Here is a 21,742-nt window from a genome sequence, read left to right on the forward strand (position 1 = left end):
AAATACAAATTCATACTTGCTTTTTGCTCCACAGTAGCAGTTTTTTCATGTTTATTGGCCTATATTGTCCATTTTGCTAGAATACTGCATATAAAATGCTGCACTATATATAGTGCTGTTTTTGCCTAGAAATTCCTGGAAGGCTGTGTGCTAACAAAACGGCCGATACCCGATACCAATCCGATACCATGTTAAATAAATAAACCATAACCCTCACAATGTGGGAGAGGCTAAAGGCATCAGGATTGACTATTAAACTATAATAACATTATTATTAACTTTGTAAAATAAGCTGTAACTAATGAACACAGCTCTAAATTAACCCACTTGCTGTTTATTTCTCTCTAAAATAGATAATAGTGTTGGGCCTTCGCACAGTGGTGTCTTGGCTCAGGAATTTTATTCTGAAGTAGATTTTCGACACTTCTGGATTTCAAAATAGTGTTCGGCCATGTGCGATTGCATGTGTGCCTGTGTGTGTGCGCGAGAGATCTCCCGCTCGCCCCAAAGGCAACGTGTGTGGATTTTTAGCTGTTTTTTGAGCTGATTTTTTATTTTGAGGTTACTCTGAACCTGGGTTATGAATCTTAGAGTACCAGCGGTGTGGGAGTCAGGTTCAGTAAGTGGATTGGCCCTATCGATTGGTTTTAATTATCCGATACCCTGATTCACCTAATGTTGATAGTATCGGGACCGATATTCGAATCCAGTATCTGATCGGTGCATCCCTAAATAAAAACCCAATTGTAATCTGTTGCGTCCAGTGTGAAATAACAAGAAGGTTTTGTGCACACCATGTCTTATCCAGTGTGAAATGTTTTCTATATATGTGCTACTTTGTTAGTTTTAACCATATCTTTTCTCTTTTTGGGCAGGTTTGTTGGTGGGTGTGATCCTGCGATATGGTATCCCCTCCACCAGTTACCACAATAAAACCCCCCCCAGCTGCTCTCTGAAAGAAGGCCCTGTAAGCACCCTGCTGCTCAACGTCAGCGGCAAGTTCTTTGAGTACACACTGAAGGGTGAAATCAACTCCCGCGAGATACACAATGTGGAGCAGAACGACATGCTTCGCAAGGTACACCACTAAGAAAACACACACCGTCATGAACACCTGGATACCTAGTCACATATCCAACTTCTTGGAGTAATAATTTGCTAACAAATGTACCCTTACCCCAAGTGTAGTCAGTCTTCTACAACATATTTAGAGTTTATTTTTTTAATGTAACTAACGAGCAGTAGAACCTTACATGCCAAATCTTCATACTGTTCAAACTGCAGGCCTACATTGTCAAACACAAGCATCTAAATGTGTCAAGTTGCTAATTAGTCTCAAATAGACTTGCTTATTTGTTTTCAATTTCAAAACGTCAAGCAATTTGTCGTTCATCAGTATGTATAGCTTGGAAGAAAATTCAGGCCCATGGTGCAACACAATACAGCAGCACATTAAAAGTGTACATGCCGGACAATAAACACACGGGACAGTAAATATGTAATGCTAGCTAAGCAGGACAACAAGACAATAAACAGATGTATAAAATATACGGATTGGATGAAGCGGGATGTAAGCATGGAACTAGTGCTGGTAATTGTAAACTATACAGACCATTCGGGTAAAAGCATCCCATTGGAGTAAGTGTAAGAACTAAAGTGCAGGTGTGCAACAGTGGTTAAGTGATCAGTCTATGCCACTTTGCCATCAGCAGCCAAAGTCAGAGAGAGCACAATTGGCCGTGCTCTCTCCAAGTGGGTAGATGGCATTCTCTCCCCCATCACTCTTAAGCGATGTTGGCTGGCACAACCGAGCATATCCAAGCGTGTCTGCTGCCCTGTGTTGTTGTTTTGGTGGTGGCTGGCTTTGCACGTATCGGAGGAGATGTGTTAAGTCCTTATCCCCCTAGCGTCGGGAGCATTGCTAGTGCTATGGGAGGCTACGAACAGGTGGGTTAGTTTGGCAAAAACAAATTGGACAAACAAAATAAAACACACCTGCAGTGCAGGTGTGGAGTGAGGTGTGATTAAGAGGTGAGATTAGTCTATGATGGATGCTGGAAAGGATTACAGGTCCAGCTGGATCTGACTACCTTGGGGAAGTGTTGGAACTGATGCTCTAGTACCTGTTGCTGACATTGTATGATGCTGTTTTCAATGAAAATGACAATACTCTTAAAAAATAGCTTAAAAAAACATCTAAAAATAATATTAAATTTAGAGTTAGCTTAGTATATGTTTTCAGGCAATTTATGAATGCAGTTTTCACAATGCTAATGGCTAGTGAATTAGCTTCTGTTGTCTGTAAACACCAAACATGCCTCAGCTGATTGACTCTGTTTGGGCTAAGGGGACGATTGTGCTCCTTCAACTTACAGTAACCTGCATTGAATCCAGCTTTTGAAATCTCCATGTCCTGCTGTTTGCTGTTACAGGTCACTTTTGACCCAGAGGTGTTCTTCAACATCCTTCTACCTCCTATCATTTTCCATGCTGGATACAGCCTTAAAAAGGTAAGCTAGTGCTGCAGCTGCAAGATGACTCCTCTGGGTGCTAATGTCAGACACGGCTCTTGTGGTTGAGTGGTCAGGTTTTCTTTTCTTGCTGTTCAGCAGAGCGCTGTTGAATGATTTCCTTGCTTGCTGCACCCTTTTGCATTTTGAAACTGAGTGACACATGATAATGTGACCGTGTGTCAGTTTCGACTCTCTTCCCTCCCTTTTGCCAGAGTGAAAATGCAGAGGCTAGTGAACAGGGAGTTTGTCTGGATAAAATGTGAGAATGGAAAAGTGCTGATGGCGTGCTAGTTACAAACCGTTGTTTTAGGGGAAGCTCCAGATGTCTTTCACTTCCTCTTAGTAACCTTCCACCAGTGTTATGCACTGTATTTTTACCATGGGTTACAACCTTCCACGTCGGCTGGACTTTTTTAGTGTTTATAATGGCATTTCCCTGTTTATTTGCCAGGTGTTTTCGAAGATAAACATGGCATGGAATGTTTTTCTTACTAAAAACATTGTTACTACTATGTTACTTTTTATTTAGCATCATTATCCATTCATTAAAGCTGCTATGGGATGCATTTTAACTGTATTGTGTATAAAATAACTAAAATGGTGAAATGCTCAGGTGCATTTTTACATGCCCATTAAAACCCCTCACATTTCCTTTTGTGGTGAGCCCAGAGAAAAGTGATGATTTCTTCTTTTTATTGGTTGGGTTACAGCACTGCAGCATCTGGGGACTATTGATGACAAGGTTGTGGGTTCAATACCCGTCTTTTCCAAGCTGCCACTGTTTGACCCTTGAGCAAGGCCCCTTACCCTCTCTGCTAGCCAGGCACCGCAGAAATGGCTGCCCATGACTCCAGATTGTTACGTAACAGTGTGCTGATACACTCCTCTCTGTGATGCCAGTAGAACTGACAAGGACCGACTAGAGCCAGTGGTCCAGTGCACGCCGCAAAGAATATGGGCAATGGTCAGCCACTAACACTTACTATCTGCCTGATGACGTCAGACTGCCAGCTATCGACTTGGTGTCTCCAGGCCTTTGGACCACAAATGTAGTTGATTACATTGTGAATATACTCAAAGATTCTGATGATATTTAATTCACTTTATAGAATCAGGACATATTCCAGTCACACTTGTGTAGAAAGACAGGTCTGAAAAAGAAAATAGGCTAGACAAAAAACAAGACACATTTATTAGCAAATGTAAACCCAGCCTGTTGCATCTGTGTGTCCTTTGTGTTTAATATGTGGAGCCTTTCCTAGTGGGAAGCATGATATTATAAAAAACACTGGCATTAAGACTCCTTGTTACTTTGTGTTTAGTGTTGCTCAAGCCTCTACTGTTGTGGATTGCTTGCTTTGGGGGTGCTGAAGAACACCGTACAGGGAGGCTCCGCACCAATTACATTAATAATGCATGGTCACACACATGAATGGTAATGTGATATTTGATGTCAGTTTGTTTCTACAGACGGCACCTTTGCAGTCCTGCTTAGACGTAAAATGATTGCTTGGAAAAAAGGACATTTATGTATTTATCCCCTTATTTCAAATGTAGCTGGTCATGCTACAGGCTTTACATACCGTACACATAATAGACTGGTCACCTTTATTTGGGCAGGGGGATTGTTTTTAACAAATCATTGCTTTAGAAATGTGAGTATTCCAGAGATGTCATATTGGTCATCTGTGAATTAGCCTAGAAAGGGGGGGTGTCTATTTACCTGCAAAGAAAGACAAAGAAAGTGAGGAGGGAAATGAACTGTTTCTGTCACTCACGCTGAGTCGCATTTCAGGAGCAGTTTTGCTGATTGTATGACGGTGAAAAAGGCAGAATTCGAGGTGGATGGTACCAAAAGAGACACTGAAGAGAAAAAGCACAAGCCAGAGATGTCAGGAGAGCTGTGTATGTGATGAGTCTATAGTGGAATCACTGCATGGATTGCCTCCTACTCTCGGCATCCCTTGCTGTGTGTTGGATGTTTGAGTGGCGTCCGTTAATCTGGCGCTGTACTACGAGCACAGTGTGGAAACTGATCTTTGCATAGTTTAGGGATTTCCTTTTGAATTGCTCACAAGCCTCTACATTTGCTTTCTGTGCTGTGCGACCTTTGTTCACACTTGGTGAGAGTAAGTAATTATTCTGATTATTCTCATTATTCTGTTTACGTTTAGGTTAGGTTCTGTGTGGACTTTTGAATTTTGTTTTGCTGTAAAGCAATGAAGTAATCATGGCACAGATTTTGACTTTTTATTTCCTCAAAAAAATGTTAAACTCCAGTTGTAACTACTTAAGTGCCTTTCCTGAAGAATACACAGAATGGTCGCACAGATGGCGTAGATTCCACTTCCAAACAGTTGCTAGGCTGTTGCTACATGATTCCAGGTTGATTCCATGGTGTTGCAAGTTGGTTTCTATGGTGTTGCTAAGTGATTGCTGTGGTTTCCAGGTGGTTGCTATGGTGTTGCTAGGTGGTTGCTATGGTTTCCCAGGTTGCATGCCATGGTGTTGCTAGGTGGTTGTTATGGTGTAGCTAGGTGGTTGCTAAGTGGTTGCTCTGGTTTCCCAGGTTGCATGCTATGGTGTAGGTAGGAGGTTGCTATGGTGTTGCTGTGTGGTCAGTAAGTGGTTGCTATGGTATGCCAGGGGCTGCTATGACATCAATAAGTACTATGGCTGCTAAGGTGTTGCTTTGGTAACCCAGGTGGGTACTGTGGTGCTGCTGCTAAGTGCTTACTAGATGGGTGCTACAGTGTTGCAAGATAATTGCAATGATATTGCAGGCAGGTGTTTCTCTGTAGTTGTAAGACCGTTGCTATGGTATCCCAGATGGTTGCTTTGGTGTCTTAGGTAGTTGTGAAGTGGTTTCTGTGGTACCCCATCTAGTTGGTGGGGTCTTACAAGTGAGAACAAATTCCGCTACCATAGCAAATGATCATCTCCTTTACCTAAAATTACAGATCTAGTGTTTATTGAAAGCTGGCATCATCTCTCTCAATCAAATATGAGTGAAAATTACGCTAAAATTAAAACAAGCTTCTGTTGACAGCAATAATAACTGCTTCTTCTAAAATTTAACCTACAAAGCCTTTTGAAAATGTTGCGCCTCCAGCTATACACACACACACACACACACACACACACAAAGACCTTTTTCTATGGCTTTGTGTTCTGTAAAAATGCCTTTTGTCTATCAAGAACTTTGTTTTTTTTTTAAACCTAGAATGGTCACCATTGCGGTCACCAACAAAACTCTGAAACGCAGACATTGTGTACCACGTAATTGAAGACTGTTTCTATTGATCCATTAATTGTGTATCATTTTCAAAATGTAAAGAGCTGCTCATTTTAAGCGGTTAAAAAATCAATATAGTTAATCAATTGTAGTTCTATGGTTTTCAGTCACTGTATGCCAATAAGCCAAAACACCAATCATGCTATTATTGTGCTGTTGGTCCTCCACATGCCACCTAAACATATCCGACATATTTGGAATCTTGTACAAAGACATTAGCAGCAGATCCCTCAAGTCCTGCGAGTACTGAGGTATAGGCCACCACTGATGGGTCTTGTTGTTCCAGCACATCCCACATATGCTCGGTCTGATTGAGATCTGTGGAATTTGAAAGCCAGGGCAACAGCCTGAAGTCTTTGTCATGATCTCATACCCAATCCTGAACAATGTGTGCAGCGAGACGAGAATTAACCGATTCCGGCCAGATGGGATCGCCTTTGTTGACCTTGCATATCAATGAGCCTTGAGGTTTGTCCCGCCCACTAGCCTTGCCATTTCAGAGATGCTCTGACCCGGTAGTCTGACCATAACCGTTTGGCTCTTGTCAGAGTCGCTCAGGTCTACAGACAGTTCGGTTACTGTATCAGCCCATGGCATGCACTGTTGTTACAAGATAATAAACGTGGTCCTAAAAGCTCTTCTGGTCTGTGTATTCACACTTTCCCACTCTCAACTTCTCTGTATCTAATAATAGTCATACCTCTGACTGAGCTGCTGGATGATAACTAGTTTGACCTCTTTGATGCTTTCATTACGCAGCCTGTGATGAGCGCTTCAGTCCGCTGCAGGCAGACTCCGCTCTCTGATCACCCGTGGTATCTGAGCTGGTGAGATTGTGACTGTATGATTGAGCACCCTGAGACTGAGAGCCAGGCCCAGGGGAGCCTGCTCCACATTACTGCTCTCTGAGCAAGCACAACCATGCAAAGATATGAGCTTTTGAGTTTGATTAACTTTGGCATTAATAAAATGCTTTGAACTCACGGGCATTTCGCCAACAGAGAGATGCAGTCTTACATAAATCCTTACAGCGACCTGATTACCTCTTCCTAGCATGATGGCTACTTGTTATGCATGTTATAACATTAGCGGTTTGGCTCTAGACAAAAATATCACTTGATCGCCAGACCAAAATGCAAAAGAAACCTATGATGGATGAAAGGCCCAGAGATCACCATGGGGGTGGGGTTATTTGAAAATGTGAATATTCAGTCCAAACCTGGAGCATTTGTGTACTTAATCGGCTGTTAGAATAAGGTATCAAACGACTGAATCTTGAAGTACCCGTATTGTGGAGAAGTAAATTCCCCTTAATTTCCTGAAATGCAGGAATTTGAAGTAATATGTAAACATTGTGGAAGCTGTAAAATGCACCATTCACACCCTAGTCCATACAGTTCATAAATGGGAACTAAGCTGCCACTCTCTGATACCAGAAGAACCAGCTAATTTACCTATCTCTGCCTATTCAGCCTACCGTAGTTTAGCCCCACCCATTTAAACTGCAGTTCTCAGTTCTTTCAGCTGAGAGCTTTTGGAATGAAATGGTAAAAGACAGCCCATATGAACTGAGCTCATTTATCTTTCATTCATCCTAAAGAAGCAGTAACGGAAACAGCCTGAGGGATGAAAAGGAGGTCTGAAACGGTCACATAATATATGTAAATAATTTATGACCACTTCAGTCGCGCCTTATGTAGCATTTTACCTTAAAATAACAACTTCAAAGTTATTGTAGTGCTCTACTTACTTGTAATAAAGAAAATGATGTCTATTGTCACTCTAGGCTCAGCACCGCACTAACTCACTGTGTAAAGGGGGCAGGACAACATGCATTTTTCACTATTAGTGAATGTTCTGTATCTCTCAGCTTGTCCAGAAATGCATGTATAAAGCAGGTCCTCCTTGATGGGTGGCTCTAAGCGTTAATTCAACTTCCCAACTGTTAGGGAAGCCCAAGAGCAAGAAATATCAGTTGTGACGTAATATTGCTCCTTTTAACCCTTATATAGGTTGTGGAAATAACCACTGGGGATGTAGTAAGCCCTTTTTGTCATCTTTTTTCACAGTTCCACTGCTTCACAGCTCAATGCTGGGGGGGCTTTATGCCCTTCTAGCCCACGCCTGGCATTCAGCATGGTGCCAATCTATCTGAGCAGTTTATCTGCTCATAAAAATTCTGTTCCATTCTCTACATGAACCAGACAAGCTATGTGTGTGCATTTGTACCTCTGTGTCAGTAATAGGTGCATTCATTTGAACATTTTGAAATATAATGTATGCTTGGGTGCCTCTGCTGGGGTTGGTTTTGGATATGGCTGGGCAATGTTGTGAGGTTCAAATCGTTGTGTGCAGCAGTACACTGATGCATGGTTGCCTCTCTTCTTCCAGAGACACTTTTTCAGAAACCTGGGATCCATCATAACGTACGCTTTTCTGGGCACAGCTATCTCCTGCTTCGTCATTGGGTAAGTCCACAATACCCAGCGATGGCCCTTAACATCTTTGACATTTTCAAAATAAAGTACTGATGGTTTAAAGTGGGGACAGGCTTTTCTGAAAGTTTGTTGATAGTTCAGTAATATACAGGACAAACTTGGATGTCGGGACCTGTGTTACCTCACACCCTGGATTTAAACGGCTGTTCTTGCTTGCTTGTATTCCAGAAACCTCATGTATGGCGTGGTGAAGCTGATGCAGGTGGTGGGACAGCTGACTGACAAGTTCTACTACACTGACTGCCTCTTTTTTGGAGCAGTCATTTCAGCCACAGATCCAGGCAATGCTCCCTTTTTTTTCTCCTGCTTTTTCTTCATGTTGTTACTCGTGTTTTTTCTTCCTCCTTTTCTGCCTTTATGACCTTATATATCTCCTACTTCTGCTTCTACTTTTTCAGTATTTGTAGGGTTTTAAAATAAGAGACCTAAATCTAATGTGTAATAGTTGTCAGAAGGTCAGTGTATTCATACTGTGTGTATTTGTGTGTGTGTGTATTTGTTTAGTCACTGTACTGGCGATCTTCAATGAGCTCCATGCTGATGTGGATCTTTATGCGCTCCTGTTTGGAGAGAGCGTAATGAACGATGCTGTGGCCATTGTGCTCTCATCGTAAGTGTTCTTCCACTTACTCTTTTTCATGCTTTCTCTCTCTACGTTAGAGTGAGGCTGCAACACTATACATGCATGCATTCCTATTGCTCGCACACTCATGCTGTTTCTCCCTCTCTCACACTTGCACAGCTTAGTGTGTTGTCCACGCTCCAATGAGGCATATAAAAGACGCATCATAACGCATCTCAGTAACTTTAGCTTATCTACCGCTTGCTTGAAATCTGGTGCCGCTGCCTGTTCCCATCATTTGCATGTGGTGTATTGTGGTATATTTAATATATACTACAATATATACTGCAAACTATCTTGGCTCAACCAATTACAACATATAAATCTAGATGAGGGTAGATACTGTCTGAAGTGCTGAAGCAGCCTGTGTAGGCTTTTGATTTATTTGGATTGCAGCAACTTTACTGGTGGAGTAAAAAATGTTCTTGGCTTTCAATGGAAATCAGTGTAAAGATTTTATTTCAAATTATTTTGGATCATTTCTATAAGTTCATTCATTATGAAATTTAGACACAATGTAAAGAACAACTGCCAGACTCTCATTGTATAAAAATGGTGAGATTGCAGATCCAAAAACCAAATTTTTAAATGAATGCAACAGTTTGATAACATGTGTTTACCATATTTTGGCTGGTTTGTTTATTTGTTGCTGTGGAATTTCTGGTCTTTTTTACACTTAAACATGTGCTGAATTCTGGCTGGGAGCTTATTAACATGTTGATTTTGTTTGGTTCTTACTGTGTAAAATTGCTGCAGTGGTTAACGAAGAGCAGTGTGCTAAGAAACTGCTCTGTAACGTGTCCCATTTTGTGTGGCTTACCACTAATAATGCTGAGTTTTATGAATCTGGTCCATGGTTATTGAAGCACTGTGTTGAAAGAATGAGCCTTTAGCTCCATCTGCTGGCTAAACTAATAAGCAAAAACTTATGTAGACACTTGAACTAGTTTCATATAGAAAAGTTATTATTTTAATTTAGAAGAGTTTAGATTTAGAGTTTAAATTAAAAAAAGTCTAGTTAAAGAATACATGTATTTGTCTTGCCTAAACTGACATGTGAATTTTAGATGTAGCATCACAGACCTTATTTGTGTCTCTTGATATAACTCCCTATTAATGCAGACATTTGTGTTCTCTTTAGGTCTATTGTGGCCTATCAACCCAGTGGAGCAAACACACACACTTTTGATGCCTCAGCATTCTTTAAATCAGTTGGCATTTTCCTGGGGATCTTTAGTGGATCTTTTGCTATGGGTGCGGTCACTGGAGTTGTCACTGCCCTTATATCCTTTCATGAGCATGCTCTGTACACAGTAAAGCTGAAGCTTTGTGACCCAGTCATGAGATTAAGGTTAATGGTGAGCTGTGTTTAATGGGTTCTCTCCATCATCATGGGTTTAAGAGCTTTAACTCTGTGTTTACGTCACCAAGTTCACCAAGCTGCACTGTTTCCCTCTGCTGGAGACTGCACTCTTCTTCCTCATGTCCTGGAGCACCTTCCTACTGGCAGAGGCTTGTGGCTTCACAGGTGTGTACATCTGTTTGTGTGTTTGTGTTTGTTTACTTTCATTGTCCATTGAGGTTCTAATGTACTCTTGATGATAGTGTTGTCACCACAAGATGACTTTTTTTGGGACTAAATGGGGAGCGTAAGCGTCTTTTGCTTATCAGTTACTGAGGTTAAGGTTAGGTGTTTGTATTGCTTGGCTGCAATAAGGTCCTCACAAATGCTGACAATACCAACAGGTAATTTGTGTGTGCATTGTATTCTCTGATGTTTTATCAGAGTCAGACTTTCAGAATGGAACAACAGTCAAATAATGTTGTAAATTTAATTGATGAATTCAGTCTGTCTGTCTTTATATTGCAGGTGTTGTAGCAGTGCTATTCTGTGGGATCACACAGGCTCACTACACCTACAACAATCTCTCAGAGGAGTCCACCAAACGCACCAAACAGGTTCCTCCGTCTCTCCTCCTTGTCAATTGGCCTTCTCAATCCATCTCTTCTGTCCTAGTGCTGCTTCATAACAGTGTTTTTAATATGGCTTAATGAATAATCTGCCTATTGAATAAAGTACCCTTTTGGTAAGATGCATTAGAAGTCCAGTTGTTGAGGACACCCCTTCTGCTGAATGATTCAGATACTTTAAGTTGCACCCATTGCTGACACAGATGTGAAAATCCACACACACAACTTGTCTAGTCCCTGTGTGAACCTATTGGCACCATGTCTAATGCCAGACGTAGGCTAGAGAGGTATAACCACCCCCTGAGCTGTAGAGCGGTGGAACTGTGTTCTCTGAAATGATGGTGCTCCATCAATGAGGGAGAGTAGTAATCATCCAACACCCTGACCTCACTAACACTCTCTAAATACAATCAGATCCTCAAAGCAATGCTCTAGCAACAACAAAAGCAGGATAAACAACCTTTTTTTAATAACCTTGATTTTGGAAGTGATGAATAAATGAACAGGTGTTCCAATAAGTTTGTACATATATTGGCTGCCTGTGTATTGTAACTGCTTTACCAGCAGTAGTCAGCAGGAGGCAGCAACAGCATGCTTGTTATGCTAATTTTGTCCATGAAGTATCTGTAGCAGGCTTTAGCCTGTTTGAAATGAGCATGCTTGTTAGATGTTGTTGTTGTTGTTTATTGTCGTTTAAAGAGTAACTCTCCACTTTACTAGTGTATCTTATACACTATGATATTCAGGATCTCTAGGTTGTGTCACTAGAGATATCTTTAATATAATCAGGAGAACCTCTGTTTATATAAAAACATTGAAATATCTATAATTTACATGCTCTTGGGTGTAACCATTTTCATTGAGCAGTTTCTGTAGTACCAACCCCAGGAAAACTTGAAAACTACAAGAGTTTTCTGAGTTTTCTGCTTTCAAAATTGCTTAATTTTTTTTTCCTAGATGGAGATTTTCAGAAGGTCAATTTGAAGAGCTTGAGCATGAGTTTAATATCCTGTTTATATCTATCTCGAGTATCAGGATTATGTCTGGAAAAGGCCAAGCCACACAAAAATGCAAGTGTAAACACACCCAAGACGCATTTAAAACGGATACAAATCCGATCACTCATACCACTTGAGGAGATGAGACGCATTTATGCCACGTTCTATCAGTGTAAACGCATCCGTCTCTCCAGGAAGTATTGAACCAAAACCCCTTCCAGTCGCAATTGTTGTGCAATAAGCCGAATTGCATATTCTGTCCCACACTGCGATCGGATTTCAGTCTGACTAACCAGAGACTCATTTGACTACCAAACGTTTAATGCATGTAGCGCTTATCGAGTCTTATCAAGACTCAATCCAGATACTAGTCACATGAAATGACCATGTTTAAACGCTTCACTTCATGTTCCTGCATCCCTACAGAGCAGCTTTGGATAAAAAAAAAAAACAGTTAAGTGATGTAGATTAGTTTGGATAAGTTAGGGGGTTCTACAGAGACAGCTATTTAATTCTTTAAGACCCCTTGCTGGTAGCTGCTGTCAGTCAGGCTGCAGTCTGAAAAGAACTGTAAGAAACCCCAGCAGCGTTCCACAAAGTAGCACACGCTGTGCTAGCCTAAGAGGGACAAAATCGGGGGCTGTGATTAAACTCTTGTGCTTCAAGGGATGCTCTTAACCCAGTTGCCAAAACTGTCTTTGGTGAAATGGATGGGAAAGTGTGCACTAGAGAAGCAGAGTGCTGCTAGGCATGGTGTGTTTTTTAATGTGTGCGTGTGTGTTATGTGTGTATAAGTATGAATGTGAAACTATCACTTTTTCACTTTTCAGCTGTTTGAAGTGCTGCACTTCCTGGCGGAGAACTTCATCTTCTCCTACATGGGTCTGGCTCTCTTTACCTTCCAGAACCACGTCTTCAGTCCCATCTTTATTGTGGGAGCTTTTGTATCCTCTCTGCCTCGTCTAACACTTTTGGTATAGTCAGACACATATGCACCGAATCCTGTCCTTGGAGATGGGATGAAATTTTACACAGAAAACATCATCTTTTGCTGTTGTTGAGAAGTTTTGCAGTCTTAATCCTTAATAATGTATGTGTAAACCAAGACCAAATTATGGAAAGACCATTAAAGTATTGGGAGAAGGCTACACGTGATTGAAGGATTCTTCAAGGGTTCTTCAGTATGTAACATAACTTAGAGTTGTAGGGTTATACCAGTAAGATGCTTGAATGGTTGTTTGTCTTGTTACAGGGCTCTTCAGATTGGTGGAAAAACATTTGTGGGTGGTTCTCTACAGTGTCAAAAAGGTTCCACTCTTTACGTTACAATGCAAAGAACCCTTTTCAGTACAATATAGAACCTTTTGTGTTGTGTAGGTGAGGATTTCCAGGTACACAGCCAGTTTGGGGAGGGGTGTTTTTGTTTTATTTTACCTTAACCATATCCTGATTGGTAGATTGCCATCTTTATTGGCCGTGCATCCAACATCTACCCTTTGTCCTTCCTGTTGAACCTGGGCCGCAGGCACAAAATCGGCGGAAATTTCCAGCACATGATGATGTTTGCAGGTATTGTTACTACAAACTACTGCTGCATTACTCTCTAAAGCCCACACACATCTGTACCGACTGAAAAGTAAATCATTTACTGTGTAATTATTTAAAAATTTGGAGTATTTTGATATTTTGAAACTAGCCAATAAATGAAGTTCAGAAAGAGCTCAAAATAAAATCAGGAATTAAAGGCAAAGTTTACAGAGCTAGAACTGAGTTCCAAGAGTTTCATACTAGCATTATTAGATGCTTTGACGAATGCAGGCCAATTTATGCTTATGCGTCAAATCTACACGTAGCCTATGCGTAGCCCATGTTGTAACGGCACCAACACACAAGTAAAGATGCTCACAACTTGTAGGACACATGCACAGGCAACGCCATAGATTCTGAGTTGATTTGACGTTACTTGAGTTTGCAGTGCTCAAGCTGGGCTGGTCATATTCACAGTCATAGACAGAAAGTCATCTTTTGCAGGGAGGACCTGCAGATTACTTTGGCTGACAGACCAGTAGATTAAATGTATTGAAATGCATTGCATGTAATTAATATTTTTCCTTAGACATACTAGTAACTCAGACAATGGAATTTCGATGTCCGTAACATTTTGAGTAATGTTTAACAGTACCTGCGGGGAAAAATAATTACATGTACTTACTTTGTTTTGCATTATTATTGCATAATCGACAATGAGAAGTTTTTATTTGGGCACTTTTTGCGGTAAGAGTCATGACACATGTAGCAGATGCAGATCTGTATTCGTAGTGGGGAGATGCATTAGCAATATTCAATATAGTTATTATATTAATATAGTTTTCTTTCTGTGGTGCGTTATGATCTGACATGAACCATGAGATTCATCACCCTGATGGAACAGATCATGACCTAAAATAATAAATGAGGCATTCAAATCAGAGCGCATTTTAATAGCGGCTCTTAATCTGGAGCAGCTCCCTTGCTAATACCCGACCCTTAAACTACAGGGGTACCAAGGCAGTTGGAGGTTTTCAGACCTGATCAAGTAAAAGCAATAGTTACACTTATTAACTTAATAAATCTAATTACTCCATGTCAGTTTCATTTTGTTCTCCTCTTTTGAAGGATCTCTATATGCCCCTGATTTCAGGCAGGTCTCTGAGCCCTTATCGTACCGAGCCGTCTGTGGGTGCGAGTGTGGGTGTGTTTGCATGATCTCCATGTCGTGTGTTCTGTTGTTGCAGGGCTGCGAGGGGCAATGGCGTTTGCGCTTGCGATCCGCGACACAGCGACCTATGCACGCCAAATGATGTTCACCACCACGCTGCTCATCGTGTTCTTCACTGTGTGGGTCTTTGGTGGAGGCACTACACCCATGCTGTCATGGCTGCATATCAGGTCAGAGGAGACTCCCCTCTTTCACCTACTTTTCCTTTAAAAAGAATGTTTTCAAATAAGTTTCCAAACTTTACTACAGTAACTAAATACCATTTATACTAACAAATACTAAACTATACAAATGAACAAACACATGTCACACAGCTCATAACCATTGTTGCAGCCAGGCATACAAATGTGGGTGGGTCCTCAGAGGGTCATGCTCACCCAGTTAGGGTGCTGGGATATAAAGATGACAAATGTAGATTATGGAATATGAATAAAACAGAATGTATCATTTTGGAGGAGAAGGATACCTCGGCTGTGTCATACAAAGTAATCACATGTGGAACATATCCACTTAAAAATGACATTTTGAATGTCACCTGAACGCAGCCTGTCCTGCTACAACGGAATCCAGTGCATGATGATAAAAGGATTGTGCATTTTAGTGGTCCTTTATCCCTAATATTCACCTAAAGGCTGTGTTTTATCCTTAGCCGTCACCCATGTTTTGGTTTTAAATCCTAGGGAAAGTAGCTGGATGGTTGTCAGAAAAGCTCCGCAACCAGTGTTGTTGTTGTTATGTTGTCAGAGTATAATATGTATTGTGTGTGTGTGTGTGTGTGTGTATTGCACGAGGCCTTTCTAAGTGCAAAATGCGCTCCAGGCAATGTACAGTTCAGTAAGGATCTACTTATGTGTTAATTTCAGTAGACAAAGTAGTTCCCAAGTATGTCAAAATAAATATGCATACCTTTTTAGTCAACCATCCTGTGCCTCCAGACTGAGATCAACAGGTCTGTAACACCGTGTGCTTAATGTTTATGCTCCCACTTATTGATTTTTAACACAGAACATTGTCTCAGAAAAATTCAGCAGATGGAAGCAGCCTTTTTGAAGCCTGAACTGTCTGCACTTCTGTCCACTTTTATAGAAAACAGTGAGTCAGAACCCACATAGGCTGGTCTCTTTTAGATTCGGTGACTTCAGCTTGGTTTTGGGGCAACACGTGATTGTTTAAGCATATAGTTTTCAGGCTGCTATTTGGTGGGTACTGGTTTCCATTACTTGATTGCTATGCGAGCCGTCTAGGTCATGTGGAAAAGCTAAAGAAGCAAACTCCAGACGCCAAACGTGTCACGTGGGAAATCTCACCGAACTGTCTTCTGTAACTCGCTTGTCATTTCCCTTCAATGCCCAGCAGGGGGAGCAAATGCTCGCCATAGTAACTAATGACCTCTTTGAACTGTATTGCTCTTGTATGATCACCATGGCGACCGATGGCCTGAGAGCCCAGCCAGAGAGGGTTGGTTGTAGAGCACATCTCTTGTGAAAGCAGACATGGAGGAGCAGCCTTTAATTGATAGTGAAGTTTATATTAGGTTTGACTTCTGGATGAAAAACATGCGCTTTCGAGCGCAGAATGACAGGGTTCGAAGAAACTACAGAGCGGAAGGGATTAAAAGAATGACTGTCTGGTTCAGCTCATGGCAGTTATGCAGGATTGATCTGCTGTGAAAGCATTCGACATCAGGAATCCTTCTATCCTCCTGAGCTCTGGAATTTAATAATAAATAGAACAATAAATGAAATAATAATGGGTAGAATGGAGCAGACTAATGGGTCTGAGGCTGTTTTGAAGCTGAGCCGCTTCAGGGAAAGAGGAGGTGGAGTTGTTTATCTGGGCTTGTGCTGTCTGTAGCTTGTGCACACTGTTAATAAGTGCCTCTAGTTCTCAAGATAAAGAGGATTATAGCGCGGTAATGTTGATGACAGATGCTTCATGGGACTAAATGGCTCATGTTATTGTGTGTAATACTGCTTTGCAGTAAGGGAGCTGTAGATCGCTCTGGCAGGAGAAACAAATGCAAAACAATGAACTGAAGCGTGAGCCGTCCTTTATTTTAACGCTGGCCAATGTTTTAGCTAAATGGTGGGTAGCAGACATCTCAGGCTTTATTGGTAGCCTTTGTTGTAAGGATTACGAGGGCGTCTGCCAAAAACAAATTGGCTCGTGTACTTCTCTCACAGTCTTCTGATTCTAAGTCAGTCAACATCTGCGGCCTGTGGGTGGGAACTGTGGCTAAGTTTGTTCTATCAAGGACTTTTCTATTTAGTCTAATGGGAATTGAGGCCTGCTCTGCCTCAAATACTTGGTCTCTAGGGTGTAAAAATGCATTGATGTGTGATGATTCAGATGATTGAACTAATATACAGTGTATATATAAAATCCATTGGTATGTAATAAGTATTATGCAATTTATTACAATATTTGAGAATTATTTTCAAACAAACAAAATTGTATTGTCTATATTCCATTACCTTGCCAATCATAACTAGGTTCATTGTCCATGGTGTGGAAATTTGTCCTGGGCTAAGCACACCATGTTTGACATTTTGTGCTGCATCAAACTGTTCCCTACTGGCCTCACAAGTGTCAAGAGAAGAGCAGTTTTGTGGTTATCTAATGAGAATTCAGGCCTGTTCTTCATTTCGAATGCTTGGCCTTTCCGGTGTAAAGGGAACAGCTTGCTAATCTGGGGATGTATGCAGAGTCCAGCAGGATGGCACCCTTCCTATTTGCCCCCCTGCTGGGCCACTGCAAGAATGCCAGTCATCGCTGAGGTTTGCTTGTGATAAATAACACAGGATGACAGTTAGTAGCCAAAGTGATGCTGGTTTTGGCAGAGTTTAATGTAGCCATGTGGGAGAGCCTAGTGTGTTTTGGCTGGGTTTCGTCGTTTCCACTGTCCCTGGCCTCCTGTGTTTATAGCAGGGTGACGGCGGGTCCGGGCAGCGCTGTACTGTTTACCAGATGTTGTGCCAGGTCACTCTGGAGTTTCCTGAAGGAAGAGCTCAAATCCTGGCCCGGCGTTTCACATGCGTGCTTGTGTATATGAGACAATGATTTCCAGTAGGTGCGATACAGTTGCTGCCAAGAATTAAAAATATTTAGCTTCAAGCTAAACTTGATCATAACCGTTCCGCAGAGAAGATAATGACTGGGATGTTAGCTGCTTCGTTAAGAGGATCTGATTTGTTTTGCTGCAGTAGGTTTTTAACTAGCTGTCCTTATCAGTATTCCACTTAATAATAATAATAATAGCCATATACATATAATAGCCTTGAAATGTTGAGTTGATGGACTTCACTTAAAGGACCCATATCAGCTTTTCCATTGCATGGGAACTACACTACTTGACTCTACTCTCTTTTTGGGACCTGGTTCATTTTCTAATACCACATCACCCCTCCGATATGTAGCTGGTGACGTTGCAAAACACTGTTGAGAGAGTAAAACATTTGTGGTAAATAACTCAACTCAAAATAACATTTTGGTAGTGAACTATGTTAACGTAGAGACAGATGGCTAGTTTGTCCTGGCTAGTTTGTGCCATGTTAGTCCCTACTCTGCTCATTAGCAACCACAAGCAAGAAGGCACTTAAATAGAACCCAGTTCCTGGCACCAGGTACCAAATTCCCTTGATGAAAAAGCAAAAATTCAGAGTCGAGTACAATAGTGAAAGTACCATGCAGTGGAAAAGTGCTAATAAATTCCCTTGGTTTATTGAAATGAAGTCATTTCATGTTGTACAGAAATGATGGTATGAAAACAGCCTGTTTTAAATTATGCTTTACATATCTCCACCTATCTCCATTTTTTTAAATTAGAACACAATAAAGGGCAGCCAATCAGAACAAAGCTCAGTTATCCTGTCAGTCTTAGGGGCCAAGTAACAGAAACAGTGCTAAGGAATAAAGAGAGCTTGTAGGAATCATGTAGAAATAAATTATGTCCTTTTTCTAAAACATAAAACTCACAAATGACAGTAGGCGTAAATGTAATGTCTCAAGGTTCTACCACACTAGGCCCTACATGGCACCCCTGATTATACCAGCAAAATAAACACGTTTTCAAGTGCAAAAATGAGAAACATAACCCTCAGAAAAAAATGAAGCAGTTAGGACACCATTAGCAGCTCAGCAGATTCCTAAAAGCTCACAAAAAACACTAAAAGCAACTGAAGAACAGCTTGTGCTCCCATCAAACAAGCATGATTAAGGCGTATTTGCCTTATGTGCCCAACATTTGAATGGTTTAGTAGGAGTCATAAAATAAATCTGTGAGGGTGCATGAATTATTTGTAACACTCGTCCAGATATTTCAACTGTATATCCGTGGTATTGTTGTCATAAGAATGACCTTTTTATTTGTAAAGCCTTTGTCTTATTTCATAACAATTTGATGTCAGACTTCCAAGAAGTCATGTTTGCCAAGTTTCAAAATGCCAACAGCTCTTCTATAAATGAGACTTGTGTATGCAACTTGTAAGGGAACAAATATAACCAAACATGGGCTTAACATCAGTAATGGTAGAAGTGTAGCTGTACGTAAACTAGTTCATTCATGTGGTGAATGAGTTAATGTTGGTGGACACCCACCTACCACCCACCATGTCTAGAATTTACTCTTGAATGGAACGGGCTGTGACCTGTGTAATGTTCTGCTGCAGCCTAAAAGAGCACATGCTTTTGGCTCTGTTGCAGAAGTAGCATAGCTTAGATAATCCCATTGCCTAAGCCAAAGCTGAGTGTCTTTGCAGGGGTCGGAGAGGGAGGGAGGGGGATAATATCCACTCTGTAACTTCCTTCCTCTCATCCTCTGCATTTCCTCTTCCTGTGATTCATCATAGCCAGTCAGCAAAGTATCTTGCCGCTTAAAGGCCGGCTCTGCATAAATGACGCAGCACAGGCCTAGACTATCTGCTGTATTCCTGGAGGGACATGGTCATTCTTCCTACCAAGTGAACACCCAGACTTTTTTCTTACTGTTCAGTCAAATCAACAAGAGCCAGTACAACACATTTATGGTAATTAGGTCAACTTAAGTATTACATTGCTTTGTAGGCCTGCCACAAGTATTATATGTTTATGTTGCCTGACTAATGACTTTTAATGGAGTCTACAACCCATTTGGAAGGCAGAAAGTAGTGTTCATATATTTGAACTCCAGTTGTGTCTGTCCTCAGATAATAAAGAATGATTTCACGGCTTGCACCAAGTGGTTCCCCCTTCCAGGCAGTTGCTAAGCTATTGCCGGTATCCTAGCTGGATGCTATGGTGTTGCTTGGCAATTGCTATGGAGATGCTTGGTGGGTGCTACGATGATGTTAGGCAGTAGCTTTGGTATCCCAGTTGTTTGGTGTGTGGTTGCTGTGGTGTCAGTTGGCTAGGGTTTTGCCAAATGGTTAGTGCGGTTCTACATGTGGTTGGGTGGTTCTAGGGTATTTGTCTCATTGTGACATAAGAAGGTTCATTCTTGGGGGCGGGGAGGGGTGAACGTTGCTACATAGACCTAAAAACTTATTTTAAAAAGTATATATATATAATTTTTTATCTACACATCTATTCCTGGTATATTTTAGAGCTTTTATTTAAAGGGAGGTCAGTAGATGTCTAGATGTCTTTTGTAAAGCATTTAGAAAAGGAAATCTCAGCCATCAGCCTTTATAGATTACTCTTTAAAAAGGCCATAATGAGAGAGGTCACTGCTTTCATTTTCCCTGGCCATATCTCTACTTGATGTTCACTTTAGAGAATCATGCTTTCCTGCATGTATTTCCTGCTGTGCATTTCATAATGGGATCAGACGCTAATGATACTGAAGCCACTGGAGGATGAAAGCTAAACGTATGCAGGAAACGCCGAGCCCATGCAGATAAATTGCACTAAAGCTCTTTTAAATGTGTGTGCCAGTTGGGTCAGTTTTAAAGCAGAAGGAAATGCAGCCTTAATGATAAAATTGTAGTTTTCTGGAAGCAGAGGTGTTTTGTCTGTACACTAGCTCACAAATATTAGGAAAGTCTATTCTCCTCAGGGGTAACTTTTTGTTTAGCTAGATATACAACATAATATAGTGCTCTCAGTCAATCAGAAATGTGTGTGTAGCACATTGAGTAGCACATTCCTGTGAATCCACTGTGAATCTCATGTTCTCAGTAGGATTTAAGACGGGTGAGGAAATGGGCCAAGTCAGTATTAGGTCATCTAGGCCAAGAAGTGGAGCACTTGGATGAATGTGGTGAAGCATTGTCCTGAATAATTAACCAGTGGTATTCAGTCAAGTCACCTTTATGTTCATACCATGTTTAAAATAAATTGTCGGCCATCAAGTAGTACATAATCATATTGATACAGTTTAAACAAGCAAGTCAACCAACACCAAGTAAATGCAAATGGAAAAATTCAAATAAGAAACTGACAAAAGATACAGGAGACAAGAGACAGGAGCAACTGCCTAAATAACCTGAGACTAAGACTGAAAAACCAAAAACAGGTAAGTGACTTCCTAGTCTTTATAAAGGCTCAAATGCATGAGATGATTAATGATATACATGGTTTAAAATTGTCTATAAAAGATCTATCCTGGAGGAATAGAGTTCCAGAGTTTTGGGATCTTAGAGCAGCAGCCCCTAAAACTCTCCCAAGAGCATGAAATAGGTAAAAAAGGTGAGAATATGGTAAGGCTTGAGTTGGGAAATGATGCAAAGGAGGCTGAGATAGTGTTCAGAGCAATTACATGTGGAGCTTAAAAAAAAACCTAAAAAATAAAAAACATATCTGATCAATAACCAGTTCAGACCGGACACAACAGGGGTCATTTTTCTTAGTACTTATCGTAGTACCTGTTAGGAGCCTCACAACCAGGTCGTGAACCAGCTGCTGGTGTGATGCACTGAACTGACTGATTCCCTGTATTCCAAGTCCCTTAAAGCAACATTATGCGAGAATTAGCAATTCTTGCTCCTGGACACCCTCTGTAGCTTGGAAGTGTAATGTTGCTCTTTTAGCACAGATACAGAACTGTTATCTGAAGTAAAAAAATCATGTGGACTACCCACTACCTTCACCAAAGTTACATAGTGCAGTAGGT

General features: G+C 41.0%; 1 protein-coding gene across 2 annotated transcripts in view; it reads left to right on the top strand.

The window, feature by feature from the left end:
- slc9a7 (solute carrier family 9 member 7) overlaps positions 1 to 21,742 on the top strand; it is a 55,833-nt gene that overhangs the window by 9,300 nt on the left and 24,791 nt on the right. For both annotated transcript variants that reach the window (XM_072684393.1, XM_072684392.1), the window contains exons 2-12: positions 876 to 1,078; positions 2,433 to 2,510; positions 8,200 to 8,276; positions 8,475 to 8,587; positions 8,811 to 8,916; positions 10,070 to 10,211; positions 10,351 to 10,456; positions 10,799 to 10,887; positions 12,728 to 12,841; positions 13,355 to 13,466; positions 14,672 to 14,825. In XM_072684393.1, coding sequence (XP_072540494.1) covers positions 876 to 1,078; positions 2,433 to 2,510; positions 8,200 to 8,276; positions 8,475 to 8,587; positions 8,811 to 8,916; positions 10,070 to 10,211; positions 10,351 to 10,456; positions 10,799 to 10,887; positions 12,728 to 12,841; positions 13,355 to 13,466; positions 14,672 to 14,825 — 1,294 coding nt within the window. The remainder of the gene's footprint in view (positions 1 to 875; positions 1,079 to 2,432; positions 2,511 to 8,199; positions 8,277 to 8,474; positions 8,588 to 8,810; positions 8,917 to 10,069; positions 10,212 to 10,350; positions 10,457 to 10,798; positions 10,888 to 12,727; positions 12,842 to 13,354; positions 13,467 to 14,671; positions 14,826 to 21,742) is intronic.

This window comes from Salminus brasiliensis, chromosome 7 (genome assembly GCF_030463535.1).
Source record: "Salminus brasiliensis chromosome 7, fSalBra1.hap2, whole genome shotgun sequence".
Lineage (NCBI taxonomy): Eukaryota > Metazoa > Chordata > Actinopteri > Characiformes > Bryconidae > Salminus > Salminus brasiliensis.